This window comes from Pelobates fuscus, chromosome 5, assembly GCF_036172605.1.
Source record: "Pelobates fuscus isolate aPelFus1 chromosome 5, aPelFus1.pri, whole genome shotgun sequence".
NCBI lineage: Eukaryota > Metazoa > Chordata > Amphibia > Anura > Pelobatidae > Pelobates > Pelobates fuscus.
This window is the reverse complement of record NC_086321.1, coordinates 133,941,948-133,958,007: the sequence shown is the minus strand read 5'-3', so window position 1 is coordinate 133,958,007 and position 16,060 is coordinate 133,941,948. Positions and strand designations below refer to the sequence as shown.

General features: G+C 41.7%; 1 protein-coding gene across 1 annotated transcript in view; it reads right to left on the bottom strand.

Annotated features, from left to right (window-relative positions):
• TMEM132B (transmembrane protein 132B) overlaps window positions 1–16,060 on the bottom strand; it is a 604,598-nt gene that overhangs the window by 184,888 nt on the left and 403,650 nt on the right. The window contains exon 4 of the mRNA XM_063454335.1: window positions 12,095–12,281. Within this exon, the coding sequence (XP_063310405.1) occupies window positions 12,095–12,281 (187 nt within the window). The remainder of the gene's footprint in view (window positions 1–12,094; window positions 12,282–16,060) is intronic.

The window sequence follows — 16,060 nt, the reverse complement described above, 5'->3', positions numbered from 1 at the left end:
TTTAGAGGCCCTGTAATTGTAATCAGTCCACTTGAAATCCTTTAACTTTGATCAATTGGAGGGAAGTCTGGTGCAGAGCCACTGACCCATGCGCAGGGCCAGCCTTAGGCCTTTGGGCGCCCTGTGCAAGAAATCTTCACCCTGTCACACCCATGTGCAAGAAATCTTCACCCTGTCACACACACACACACAGGCAGACAGCCATACACACGCACACACACAACTGCGACTGACTAGGTTTGTCACCTCCTCAAAAGGACTCATGAGCCTACAGGCATTGCGCATGAGCGTCCAGTAACGTGGCAAAAAAATTCCCAGCTCCCCAGAGGCTGTCCTAGCACCCCGGTCATACAAATATTCATTAACAGCTTTTTCTTGTTGGAGCAGGCGGTCGAACATTAGGAGTGTTGAATTCCAACGTGTAGGGCTGTCGCAAATCAAGCGCCTCACTGGCATGTTGTTTCGCCGCTGGATATCGGCAAAGTGAGCCATGGCCGTGTAGGAACGCCTGAAATGGCCACACACCTTCCTGGCCTGCTTCAGGACATCCTGTAAGCCTGTGTACTTATGCACAAAGCATTGTACGATCAGATTACACACATGTGCCATGCACGGCACATGTGTCAACTTGCCCAACTTCAATGCCGCTATCAAATTTTTTCCGTTGTCACACACCACTTTGCCGATATCCAGTTGCTGCGGAGTCAGCCACTTTTCCACCTGTGCGTTCAGGGCGGACAGGAGTGCTTGTCCGGTGTGACTCTCTGCTTTCAAGCAAGTCAAACCCAAGACGGCGTGACACTGCCGTATCCGGGATGTGGAATAGTACCTGGGGAGCTGGGGGGGTGCCGTTGATGTGGAGCAAGAAGCAGCGGCACAAGAGGACTCAGCCGAGGAGGTTATGGAAGAGGATGGAGTAGGAGGAGTAGAGGAGGTGGCAGCAGGACTGCCTGCAATTCGTGGTGGTGTCACCAACTCCTCTGCAATGCCACGCATTCCTTGCTTGTCAGCCGTCAGCAGGTTTACCCAATGCGCAGTGTAGGTGATATACCTGCCCTGACCATGCTTTGCAGACCAGGTATCAGTGGTCAGATGGACCCTTGCCCCAACACTGTGTGCCAGACATGCCATGACTTCCTTTTGCACAATCGAGTACAAGTTGGGGATTGCCTTTTGTGAAAAGAAATTCCGTCCGGGTACCTTCCACTGCGGTGTCCCAAAAGCTACACATTTTTTGAACGCCTCAGACTCAACCAGATTGTATGGTAAAAGCTGGCGGGCTAATAGTTCGGACAAGCCAGCTGTCAGACGCTGGGCAAGGGGGTGACTTTGTGACATTGGCTTCTTACGCTCAAACATGTCCTTGACAGAAACACATGACTGTGGGCAGATGAGCGGGAACTGCTCAAGGCGGGAGACGGAGTGGCGGATGGTTGAGAGGGGGCAAGAAGGACAGCAGTGGTTGACGTGGCTGAAGATGCTGGACCAGGAGGAGGATGGCGGCTTAGAGTAGGCGTGCTGCTTGTACTCATGTGTTGATACTATAGGCGTTTGTGATGTGAGATCATGTGCCTACGCAAAGCAGTTGTACCTAGGTGGGTGTTGGACCTCCCACGACTCAGTTTCCTTTGGCACAGGTTGCAAATGGCATCGCTGTTGTCAGAGGCAGACACACAAAAAAAATGCCACACTGCTGAGCTCTGCAATTACGGCATTCTGGTGGTGGACACAGCATGCGTTGATTGGCATGCTGTCGGGCTGACCCCGGGTGCCGATGCATGCTGTCTGACTGTGCCACTAACTCCTTGCGACGACCCGCCCCTGCTTCCAACTCGTCTCCTCCTCCTCCTCTCTGTCTCCCCATCTGAACTTTCGCCCTGTTCTTCTTCTTGCCGAGCGGGCACCCACGTGACATCCATGGACGCATCGTCATCATCAACCGCTTCGCTTGTATCTGACAACTCAGAAAAGGAAGCAGCAGCGGGTACAACATCATCATCATCACACCGTACCTCCATGTGTTTAATGCTGCCTGCCTGAGACATATCCCTGTTATCTACATCCTCTAGCAATAATGGTTGCGCATCACTCATTTCTTCAAACGGGTGTGTGAATAACTCCTCTGACATACCAAGTAAAGCGGCTGTGGTGCTAGTTTTGGTGGTGGCGGCAGGCGGGTGAGTGCTATCTTGAGAGGTGCCTGAAGCTAAGCTGGAGGAGGATGGTGCATCAAGGTTCCGAGCGGAGGCTGTACAAGATTGGGTGTCCTGTGTTAGCCAGTCAACTAAGTCCTCAGAACTTTTCAAGTTCAGGGTACGTGGCTTCTGAAAACTGGGCATTATTCTAGGGCAAAAGGGAATCACAGCACCACGACCACGACGGCCCCTGCGGGGTGGCCTGCCTCTGCCTGTCATTTTTTTGGGGATTAGTGGTACTATGCGTGCAAGCTACTGTGAGACCAGATATGATTGGCAATGTGCACTGGAACAGTTCTGCAGAGCACACGCTGAAGGAAGGACTGACAGAGCCGCTTGAAGACAAGTAACTGCTATTCATTCTATAACAGTGAAAAACAAATTTTGGTTTTAAAAGCACGCTATAGAGACACCAGATATGATTGGCAATGTGCACTGGAACAGTTCTGCAGAGCACACACTGTAGGCCTGAGACACCCGCTTGAAGACAAGTAACTGCTATTCAATCTATAACAGTGAAAAACTAATTTTGGTTTTAAAAGCACGCTATAGAGACACCAAATATGATTGGCAACTGTCAAAGCACGCTGGAACAGGTCTACAGAGCACACGCTGAAGTAGGCCTGACACTCAGACGCTTGCAGACAACTAACTGATCTTCTATTACAGTGAAAAAAAATGATTTCTTTAAAATCTAAAGCTTAAGCTATTGTTAAAACAGATATGAGTGGTGGCACTGACTGTGCAAATGGGCAAGGCATCCAACCTGACACAGAAGCTGGCAGGCAGGCAACTGCTCTTCTATTACAGTGAAAACAAAATATTTATTTTAAATGTAAAGCTTAACCTATTGTTAAAACAGATATGAGTGGTGGCACTGACTGTGCAAATGGGCAAGGCATCCAACCTGACACAGAAGCTGGCAGGCAGGCAACTGCTCTTCTATTACAGTGAAAACAAATTATTTATTTTAAATGTAAAGCTTAACCAATTGTTAAAACAGATATGAGTGGTGGAACTGGGCAAGTAGGCACAGTATCCAATGTGAACCTCACACAGAAGCTGGCAGGCAGGCAACTGCTCTTCTATTACAGTGGAAACAAAATTTTGGTTGTAAAAGCACGCTATAGAGACACAAGATAGGAGTGGCAACTGTCAAAGTACGCTGGCAGGGTTGTGCAGGGCACACGCTGAAGGAAGGCCTGACAGAGCCGCTTGGAGGACACTGACTGTCTGCTATTAGCTTACACTGGAATCCTTTTTTCTTTGTAAAAGCACGCTAAAGAGACACCAGATATGATTGGCAACTGTCAAAGCACGCTGGCACAGGTCTGCAGAGCACACGCTGAAGTAGGCCTGACACCCAAATGCTTGCAGACAACTAACTGATCTTCTATTACAGTGAAAAAAAATGATTTCTTTAAAATCTAAAGCTTAAGCTATTGTTAAAACAGATATGAGGGGTGGCACTGACTGTGCAAATGGGCAAGGCATCCAACCTGACACAGAAGCTGGCAGGCAGGCAACTGCTCTTCTATTACAGTGAAAAAAAAATTATTTATTTTAAATCTAAAGCTTAACCAATTGTTAAAACAGATATGAGTGGTGGCACTGGGCTAGTGGGCACAGTATCCAATGTGAACCTCACACAGAAGCTGGCAGGCAGGCAACTGCTCTTCTATTACAGTGAAAAAAATTATTTATTTCAAATCTAAAGCTTAACCAATTGTTAAAACAGATATGAGTGGTGGCACTGACTGTGCAAATGGGCAAGGCATCCAACCTGACACAGAAGCTGGCAGGCAGGCAACTGCTCTTCTATTACAGTGAAAAAAAAATATTTATTTTAAATCTAAAGCTTAACCAATTGTTAAAACAGATTTGAGTGGTGGCACTGGGCACAGTATCCAATGTGAACCTCACACAGAAGCTGGCAGGCAGGCAACTGCTCTTCTATTACAGTGAAAAAAAAATATTTATTTTAAATGTAAAGCTTAACCTATTGTTAAAACAGATATGAGTGGTGGCACTGGGCAAATAGGCACAGTATCCAATGTGAACCTCACACAGAAGCTGGCAAGCAGGCACCTGCAATTACATTACACAGGGGAAAAAAAAAAAAGCAGCCTGATGTTATAGCCCTAAAAAGGGCTTTTTGGGGTGCTGTCCTTACAGCAGAGATCAGATGAGTCCTTCAGGATTGTAGTGGACACTGAATACCCTAGCCTAGCTATCAATTTCCCTATCTAATCAGCAGCAGCTAAACTTTCCCTCCTCTCACTAAGCATGCATCTTCCGAATGAATCGAAAATGGATGCTGGGAGGGAGGTTGGAGGGTGTGGAAGGGAGGGAGTGCTGCTGATTGGCTGGAATGTGTCTGCTGACCGAGAGGCACAGGGTCAAAGTTTGCCCAATGATGATGAATAGGGGGCGGATCGAACTGCGCATGTGTCCGCCCGCCGCGGCGAACGTGAACACGCTAATTTCGCCAGGAACTGTTCGCCGGCGGACAGTTCGGTACATCACTACCTATAACATGTAAGGCTGCCTTTGCAACACAAGCCTGCCAGACCCAAACAAGGTGTCTAAGGATCTCCCCAGGAGCTGGCCTGACAGAGGTATCAGTAAGACAGTAGGACATCTTCATGATTGCAGTAGGAAGTGAAGGGAAGCTCTCAGATCTCTTCAACCCAGCCTTTGTGAAGGATGCAGCACACTGAATCACCTGCCTGGCCAGCCCGGTCCCAACTGGACCCCTGAGAAGCAAACGCCTGCTGCTAAATGATAAGCAAAAAGGAGGCTAAAAATAACATTAAACTACAGTAAATGTGTAGGTTTTGTAGTGTGTGTTACAGTATTTCTTTCTTACAGTTTGTGTCTAGCAGTGTGATTGTGTGTGTTTAGCATTGTGTGTGAATTTAACATTACCAAATCAAAAACTTCTCACACACATACCCTTAATAACACAGCCCACATACACAGAAACAAATGCTACAAAGAAGCTACAGCACCCATACATTACACAAGCAGCATTCAGCAACAAACGCACTAATTAATTCATTTTTAAATTGTACATCAAGGAACTTAAAAGTCATGTTTTTGCACAGTGCTACTAAAAGATTGCCTACCCCTGGTATAAAGTATGCAAACTATACTACTTCCTTGTTTCCATGCCTCTGAACTTGATTCAAGGTAATGCCCATAATACGACAAGGGGCATGCAGAGGCATATAACCTCAAGGACCTTGCAGAGAACGCGGTTGAAGCACTCTTGGCAGGGTGCTTGTGCCCGTTCACATCGCTCACGCATCGAAGGATGTGCTCGCCCTGTGATGCCCGAGAACAGAGACAAAATGTGGGACAGTACCCAAAATCTGAACTGTGCTGTTAAAATCTGAATTGTTGGGGAGGAGGGGGTGGTATAACTAGATACAGGTCAATGCAGCACAATGGAGAACAATTATGGCAAAAATGCTAGGATGCCTTTCCTCTCAAGCAGCAAAATATGGGAAACAGCAGCATTACAGGAAATAGAATTTAGTGATACTTTCAAGCTTTATTTCAATTCCATGTAACTTGGCATGCCTTTGCAGAAATTAACAAATAAGCATTTCAATGTAATTTGTACAGCAAGGAAATACATTTTTAATGCATCCGGAAAAAAATTCAATTGGTAGAAGAAGCTTTTTTCCTTGAGCAACAGGCAAAGCAGAATCCATTAATACAACTCATTGCAATTTTCTAGCCAGGGAACACTACCATAAGTAATGCAGAATGGCTTGGAAAGGTCAGGATCAGGGTCACGATTGATCCAAGTGAGACAAGCAAAGAGATATTTCTGTAAGGCACCATCTGACTTTGAATTCTTAAACAACTGGATGCATTTCAAAGGTAGAGACATTTGTAAAACACACAGCGTGTACAGATATGCAAGAGATTAATAAAGGGCAAATGGGACATTAGAGGAACTTAAAAAGAGAGCAATGCCATTTCTTATGGGAGATGCACACTATTAGAGAAAGGAAGGCTGTGTGACATGGTGTTTGAAAACATGATCCCTTTAATGACATAAAATAATCAAGTCGTCGGGTCCACAATTCTCTGGTGAGGAATTTCTGCTTTCCCTAAAATTCCTAATGAATTTAGTAAATTCCCTGCTAGTTGCTCTGTAGCCATTGCCCATTAGTTACACATTAGGCTGGTTTACAATAGAGTAGTGACTCCTTGCCTTGTTGGTGTTCTCTCATGACTCTACAACTCTACCAAATAATTGCTTCCAAATTCCATCTATTTCTCTCCCATTGGTAGTTCAGAAAACAGTGTAAATATAGTGTAACTATGAATGTACACCGGCAAATATTAGAGTTACACATCCCTAATAATAGTATATGTCCCCTTTGGCTAAACATAAAAGCAGCCTCCAATAATTATTATTACCTTGCACCCTCAGCAAGAAACATTACATTCCCTGGAAAATGATAGACACATTTGCAGCTATTGTGGTTTCCAGCAAAGGTAGAACTTTGATCCAGCTTCCTTTTATTGATTGGTTATTATTAAATGTAAGGGTTTGAGGGGATTATTTCTTGTTTTGTTATGATATATATATATATATATATATATATATATATATATATATATATATATATATATATATATATATCTTTGTCTTTCTGACAAAGACATATCACACATGGGTGTTAAAATAATATATAGGTTATTTATACATATTTTAGAACCATTTGTTAAAGACGTATAAAATCCAGTATGGTAGAACATATTTGTATGCTTTGTATATGCTTGGTCCTTCTATGGCATTACTAGTATTATAGCTTTCTTCTATTACAGAAAAGTTTGGAAATAATAGAAAAAACGCTATAACTGGCACAATCTATTTGTTTTTACAACCATGCAATAAAAATATACATATTGTGTGTACATTAGAAAATACTATACACATATGACTTGGCATCCATTTGGACATGACCTTGCTAAGAGGAAGTGGTGGATTAATAAACAGTCAAGGGTGGTAGGAAAGGGTTATATAGTCATACATTAATTTATATTGTTTATGTCCATGATGACGTAGCAGTTGGCCAATTTCTTTATATTACTTACAGTGTCCCCTTAATAAAACTCTGATTAAGGTCTTTGTTCTGTGTACTTAAAGGGACACTACATACTCCAAAACAACGTCAGCTTAATTAAGCAGTTTGGGTGTCCCCGGAGTTTCATTGTTCAATTATCTGTTATTCAGTTCTACCATTTGTGTTTTACTTTATGAAACACTAGCCACACCTCCCCTGTCTGCGACTGACACAGCATGCATGAAAAGATGGTTTCATTTCAAATCAAATGTTAACTTGCTTTAGAAGTTTTTACCTACTGCTCTGTAAATTAAACTTTAATCACACACAGGAGGCTCATGCAGGGTCTAGAAGACTATTAACATAACAGGATACTGTGCAATAAAGGGAGTTTAAACATTAGATGTCTGTGTACAGGATGCATTTAGGAAGGCTGTGCAAGTCACATGCAGGGAGGTGAGACTAAACAATGTGATTAAATTCCTAAATGGCAGATAATTGAGAGTGAGACTGAAAGGGCATGATATGTACACCAAAAATGCTTCATTAAGCTAAAGTTGTTTTGGTGCCCATAGTGTCCACTTAACCCCTTAACGACCACTGACGGTTCAGGACCGTCATCGGAAAAATCCTAAACCGTCATAACTGTATTATGTACTTACCTGATCACCGCCATTCCCCCGTGGTGGCGGTTGTGGTGGCAGTCCGGGCACTGGGAGCCCTATAGATGTGTAAGTGGTCGTGGCACTGGGAGCCCCCTGCCCATTAGAGTAATAGATGTGTAAGTAGTTGTGCTGGCAGTCCTGGCACTGGGAGGCGGGAGCTCTATAGATGTGTAAGTGGTTGTGGTGGCAGTCCTGGCACTGGGAGCCTCGTGCCCATAATGGGCAGGGGGCTCCCAGTGCCAGGACTGCCACCACAACCACTTACACATCTATAGGGCTCCCGCCTCCCAGTGCCAGGACTGCTACCACAACTACTTACACATCTATAGGGCTCCCAGTGCCAGGACTGCCACCACAACCATTTACTAGACATGTGCAATTTGTTTCATGCAATTCGGACATTCAGATGCTTACCAAGTTCCAAAGTTCCGAATTGCCAAAGTTCGGTAGTTCAATGGTGCCGAACCAAACGCCATTGGTCCGAATTGCCGAAGCAGACAACTTTTTTTACTTACCTGAATTTCCGAACCAAACCAAATTTTTTGCCCATGCACATCCCTATGCAGTATCATAACATAGTACTTATTAAATACCCGAAAGCAACAGCAAACTTCCATTCTATGATTAGAAGGCATTAGCATGAAAACTATTATTTACAAGTTTCACCCAAAAGACAGAAGAATATGTGACATTTATTTTCACATCCCTTATTACCTAGGAACGTGTTCCTACCATCTGCCTAGTAAATGTGGTAGGCGACCTTTGGCACTTCAGACTACATATCCCCTGATGCTTTGTCAGCATTATGGCTGTAATAGCATTATGAGAGATGAGGTCCACAACATCTGGGGTGCCAAAAGTTGCCTACCCCTGGTCTAGTACAATTGTATCCCAAACTGCAAAAACTGCAGTGCAAGCTTAACAGAATAATTTATGTGCATGAATGTGTGTCATATAATAAGTGAAATTAGAAGAATACAAGCATACACTTTCAAAGTAATCAAAACAGCTCTTCCCAATACTATGGGCATTTCTTATAGATATTGGTATACTTTAATATATTGTCCTGTGAGATCGTATGTATCCGTTCTCCGCATAAACCTCAGCTGTCTAACAAGGTTCTTCTAATAGCTCTTGAACAAGGGACATGATATGTTCAAAGGTTTGCTAGACCTGCCAACATGAAAGACGGATCTTAAGATCAAGGTCCCGGGGTCTTTTACACCTCTGTGATTTCTGCAATTTGCTTTTAGATCACCAATTTTGCATCATGAATATGGGACTTTTAGATGTTACGCTGTCTCATTAGTCAAGTCATTTTAAATATGAATGACTATTTCACAGCTTTAGCAGCAACTAAAGAGGAATTTGGCTCCAGTACGTAGTTCATTTAACTTATGCACCTGAGCTTAGCCAAGTGATAATGCAGTTAAAGCACTAGAGTGAAAAAGACTACCTAGGAAGACATTTTTAAAAAGTTCTAGAATTGACAGAGGGCACAATAATCCAGGAAGTCCATTTTAATTTCACATAAATTGTTCCCAGCACCAATGCAAAAATGTTTTAAAATGATACATTAAGCACCATAACCACTATATATGTTTGTTGCAGTTATGGTGATGTTGGTAATAATGCAGCAACTCTATGAATACAGCATCTCTAGTCTTGTTAAACTCTTAGTGAGTTTTTCATTTTCCCAACATTCCAATTCCACTGCCTCAGATAGAGTGAGACTCAGAATGGGTTAATTGCAGCTAATTAATTAAAGGACCACTATAGTGCCAGGACCACTATAGTGCCATGAAAACATACTCCTAGTCTTATTACGAAAAGCAGTCTTTGGAAACAATCAGAAAAATCTGAAGTGAAAAAGTAGATGTTCAGCTGAGCTGATAATGTGTATTAAATGGATGACAACTGGTTTGGAGTAAACAAGTTAAAAAACTAAAAGAGCAATATAATCTGTCATATTCAGCACCTGCAATAAAGTGGTAATACAAACTGCAGTGGACGTTTTGATTGAATGTTGACTTGCTCTATATTTTTGACATTTCATGAAAGGTATATTGCAATTTTTTACTGCAAGAAAATATGTTTTTGTGTTGAAGTGTCAAATAAAAGGACTTTTTCATTATGAATGGTTCTGTTATTCTTTACCAAGGTCTAAAATTCTGTTCAACTTGTGGAAGGATCATAGTGGCACAAGGAGTGCTCATATCTACAGTGAAAGATTTGGGCATGTATAGCTTTAAAGAGATTGCAATCCACAACAATATATTGACATCAAAGTCCGTTTCAATCTGAACTTTAAATATTATCTGTACACTGCGCTTGCAAAATCCCCACCAAATGTACATATTTAAAGAAACGCTCCAAGCACCAAGCCTGCTGTAGTGGTTGTGGTGCCAGAACAGCACATAATATTATAGTTTGTCATTTTCATCTGGGGTTTGCTCGAGTGTTCCAGGTTTATTTGCAGTTGATGGGCATTCAAGGAGTTTATTTAACTTTTACTTGGATTATCTGCCCTTAATCACTGATCCTGAGACCTTTTTGAAAGGCATTTGCAGGCTTTCGCACGTGAATTAGCTCGCCTTCCTATCAATTATTGTAGTTTTGCAGCCTAGTTCTGCAAAAAATATTTTTTTCTTAGATATTTTTGACCTGTTGCCAAAATTCTTTACATTACTTTGTAACAGACTTTCATCCAAAATCTGACTAAATTTAATGTATCTCATTAGTGCATTGCGTGCAATATGGAGATTTTCTATCTCTATCTTGAATTGCAGCTATTGGTTAATTGTTTCTTCATTACACATTTGTTCTCTGTAAAATCCACTGTTTGTTCATTGTGATGTCTCTGAAGAAGTGCCTTCAGGCACGAAGAGACTATGGCATCTGTACTGTTATTTTCCTCCTCTCAGTCAACATGCCATTTGTAATATGAATTGAAGATCTATATGAAATTGAGATACAGTATTACTATTTTTGTACTAATTAAGGAGTTGCTTCATATTTATGGAATCCAGCAATTGCCCTTTTATAACCGGCACCCTCACCAAAGAGTCTGATCAACTACATGTCCAGTACTCCAGTCTACATTGGATCCAGGGGTCATTTAGTTAGGGTCTCTGGATGGAAAACCTATTACTTTTAAAATAAATATCTCATTATTTTGATTAAACAACTACCAGCATTGACTCCAAATGCAAATTAATTAGTTAACTTCATCCGTTTGGTTGTTAGCAAATATATTACATTTTTATGAGGATACCCATCGCTGTAAGGAAAACCCGAATCTGTACCACAATAAATCCATAAGCGGGGATCATTCCGCCCCGACGTGCAAGTCGGAGCTGTATTTAAGTTCCCTAAAAGTGTATACATTTTTACATTTTCCTTACTCCATTAAGAATTTTTCAACTTACTACACTATCAGTCCTTTTTTGTTTTTCCTTTGTTTGTCATTGCATACAATCCCTAAAGGACACTTCAGGTGCTGCACCTTCTTTTCCTGTTTTATCCTACCCCCTATCAGACAAGAGAGATTCTGTTTCTGGTGATTGAGCTGCCTTTGGACTATATCAGTATTGTACAAGGGCTGATTTTTTTTTTTTTTCTGTTTTTAAATATGTACATCGTTAAACACAAATATTACAGGTGCTTCTGCAGGAGCCTCAGAAAAAAAAAGAAAGAAAAAAGAGAAAAAAGAAAGCCTGATAGAAACTTCACAGGAATAAAAGAGAAAAGACATTGGCAGACTGTGAACAAGTGAAGAGCGACCCTTTCCTATTAATTATTCCCATCTAATATGCCTCTAACACATTAATGTTTGTGTGTCTGTGAGGTTTTCAAGCAATGCTTTGGCATCAAAAATGTGACCTTATTAATTTGATAAGTTTGAATCAAGAATATCAGGGTCACCTAGTTTCAAATGTTCCTAGGTATTGCAATCTGGACATAGATGGCACAGCTTTAATAAAAATAAGAGTAAATCCATATTTTAATATACTGTATCTCTTGCCACTTTGTGTGACAGATTCCTATCAACAGGACAAGAGCAACGTGTAAAAATACCTTCTGGCTTTTGTACCTGAAGTCGTATTCAATTTCAATAAAAATGCGTATAATGGGATTTTTACTGTACCATGGCCAGCGGGACGATCCCTGCAAAGGTTGTCTGGCTGACAAAGATTTCAGAGATCATTAATTCACTGACAGAGTCTTCTTCTGGGTATTCCACCTGCCATGTAATCTGCTGGGCACCCGCCAAGCCACTACTGATGTCCATTTCAAAGTCCATCTGTAGGATTTCATACAGTGAGTCGTTGTCTCTGAAAGAAATCAAGAAAATGTTACCACTCTGAGCAAAAGTCCTGGAGACATAAATAACAGATTATACTCTTGCTAATGAATTAGCATAGATGTTCCATCTTTACAGAAGTGATCAAAGCATAAATCATCTAATCAATGCTGCAATAGCTCTAATTTATCACAGGTGACTCACAGTCCTTTTTTCTGTACCTGTCTGGAAGAAGCAATCTTTCTAATTAGCGTGCTTGCCATCACTCTCCTATTAGGAGGCAAGTTACAGCTTCTCACATGGCCCTGGAGACAGCAGGTATTTTTTTCATACTGAGATTTTCATTACAGTACGATGTTCAAAAAAACGTGTTTAATCATTTCACATGGACTATCTGGATTTCTCTCCGGTCAAAATGGAATAGATATTGGAGGACATAGACACAATAGTACATCTATTGGCAAATTGAAGTACCATTTTTTTATTAGCATGAAACCTCATTAAGATGTTTAGAAATATTCTAGTTACTGAAATGCAACATAATAAGGCTTTTTTTGTTTCTACTGCCCTACGTGGATGCAGGGCTTTGGCCAGACTGACTACACTGCCTAAAAGTAATAGCAATGGAGAGAGCTAGCGCTGTAATTGTATGTATGTGTGTATGTATTGCATGTAGGCACATTGAGGGCTAATTGTTGGTAAATTCAAAGTGAATTCTGAAATGTAACATAGCTATAATGGAAGCATTGCTGGCTTGAGAATGTTTCTAGTTTGTATATTTTGACCTTAAATGTGCAATTTATTTTCCATTTACTTTGAGGGCCAGGGACACTCATTCAGTGTTAAACTGCTGGAAAACGGTTTAACACTGATTGTAGGGACAGTGACAGAGGACTCCTGCACTATAACAAGATCAATGATATGAAATGGTTATAGTGCCTATATTGACCTTACAAGGTTGGAAGGTTTGTACGATTAATGGGCAAAGGAAAAGTGAAGGTGGTTCTTTGGTTTCCCAAATATATATATTTTTTCTTGTCAAATAAACAAAAACAGTTTGAAAGTTAAGAGGTGCATTTCACCTAGCGCCTACTTGCATCATAGTCACTATAATAATCTGAAGTGGTTTTGGTGCCTAGAGTGTTTCTCCAAGCTAATTCACAGATAGCATAGACGGTTGCTGCTAACTGAACTTAGCGGTAACTTTTCATTTGTTCTTCTCCCATTACTTAGCTGAAACTGTCTATTGACCTTATTATATCATTGGTAATATACAGTTTCCATAACACCAATTTTTCTGATTCTGGGATGGAGGGTTGAATGAGTCACCCAACATGTCACTGGTACTAGACAAAATATGGAGGCAATTAACTAATAAGAATGTTCTGAGTCTACTAAGATATATTTAGAGTGAAATTCATCCTCCTAAGTCTACTAAGCTTTTCTACACCCTTAGCCCTGTGCAATGTTATCTTGTCCATGTAAACATACTCATGTCCACCCATTCATTTACTTATGTGAATCTTCGGTGACTTAAACAATTACGTATAATTTGCTAATTTTATAACATGACAGGAGGCTTCGTATTTGCTTAAGTCTCTCTTTACTAGAACTCCACAGCAGCACAGAAAAAACAACCAATCAGAAAAAAGTTAGGTACTATAAAACTCCCCTCCCCATGCATCATTTCCTCTTTCTTTGCTGCTCCGCAGACAGTACAGGTCAGAGTACCACTGCCTCCTGCTTCTAGTGAGTGGCTTTGGGTTTTATTATGATTCATTAGGATTTATATTTGGTATCTTAGTATATTTACTTTTTTGTTATACTGTACTTATTTATTAGTATCATATGTTTTCTACTTACTATATATTTATATGTTATATATTTTGTGTTTAGTTATATTTTTCTGATATATATTTACTTCTTACTGCTTAGGTAGGTTATGTATATTGTATTTAGATATATTTGTTATGTTATTGGGACTCCTACCTTTTGATTTTTGCTTCCCCTGTCTTCTTGGGGATTCCTTTCCTTTTGTGGTGGTTTTAGGGGAGTTCTTTTCAGTCATGCCTTCCCCCCCCCCTCCCCCTCCCCTCGCTGCCCCACTCTCTTTGTCCCGGCATTTTTTTCCGCGGGCTGCATGTGTTGTATCGGGGTTTCAGGAGACTAGCCTCTGGCTGCCTCCTGATTTCCCTGAACCCCTTTGTGACTCTACTGGCAACCAAGGTACTCGCGGTCGGACGCGAGTACCCGGCAGCCGCTCTGCTCACCCATGTGGCCGCACCGCTCGCCACGTGGCCACCCGCCATGCTCAACTTCTTCTAAGAGCCGCGGGCGGCCGACCAGGTGGAGGAGAGTGCGCCTACTCACGGCCCCTCCTACGGTTTGCCATAGTTTTCTTCAGATGTGTATTATGTTTTTATTACTGTGTATATCTCACAGATTACTCTGAGTCTTTTGGCATTTTACATAACTGATTTCTGAGTTTCCATGGCATTTTATATCTCAGATGCTGTGAGTTTTATTGGCAATGTATCTAAGATTGCTGTGAATTTTGCTGCCAGTGTGTATATCACAGATTGCTGTGACTTTTGCTGACAAGTGTATATCTCAGATTACTGTGAGTTTGCTGACAGTCTATATCACAGATTGCTGTGAGTTTTACTGACAGTGTATACCACAGATTGCTGTGAGTTTTGCTGACAGTGTATATCAGGAGGTCTCAGATGAGACTAGGAGGTCTCAGATGAGACTACTCTGGTGTGAATTATCTGTCCATGGCATATATATATATAAGCTATCAGACCTGGCTCTGACTCAACTGGTAGGGGAGACCAGTCTACGCTGATACTATACAATTTTATCAGATTCTCGGGGGAATTCATTGAGTTGGCTATCGTTAGCCCTACTCCTGGAAGTGTCCATGGTTACAATACCCTTCAGGTGGTATGATGATGGTAATCTATAATAATGATAAGAAATTTCAAGCAGATCTGTGTGAGCATGGGCATACCAATTCACAGTTTAAGGAGAGTATTGCTCAGTGTATCTTACATTCATGGACATGATAGTCACTGGAACAACTTCCGCTTATACCCAATACAGCTGGAATACCACTATTTGCCTGCTGGGCATTTAGGGACTGCCAGTACGCTGTCAAAAAGGGTTGGTGTCTAGGGGTCCTATGTCACAGGATGCTCTGAGAATCTACAATTGCTTCAGGGACCTCTACCCAAACTCAGAGGTCCCCATTACTCATTCAATACCCATTGTAACGTGCTGCGGAATTGGATGGCGCTATATATAACATAATAATAATATAATAATATTACACAACCCAGGATTGGCCTGCTATGTCTGTGCCCCATTGATTGGCCTGCTATGTCTGTGCCCCATTGATTGGCCTGCTATATCTGTGTCCATTAGAACGGCCTGCTATGTCTGTGCCCATTAGAACGGCCTGCTATGTCAGTGCCCATTAGAATGGCCTGCTATGTCTGTGCCCATTAAAACGGCCTGCTATGTCTGTGCCCATTTAAAACGGCCTGCTATGTCTGTGCCCATTTAAACGGCCTGCTATGTCTGTGCCCATTACAACGGCCTGCTATGCCTGTGCCCCATTGATTGGATTGCTATGTCTGTACCCCATTTATTGGCCTACTATATCGGTTCCTATTTAAATGGCCTGCTATGTCAGTGCCTATTTGCTTGGCCAGCTATTCTGTGTCCATTAATTTGGCCTGCTGGGCCTGTGCCCTTCTGACTTGGCCTGCTCTATTGGTGCCGAACCTCTTTAGGCCGCAGGCCTGG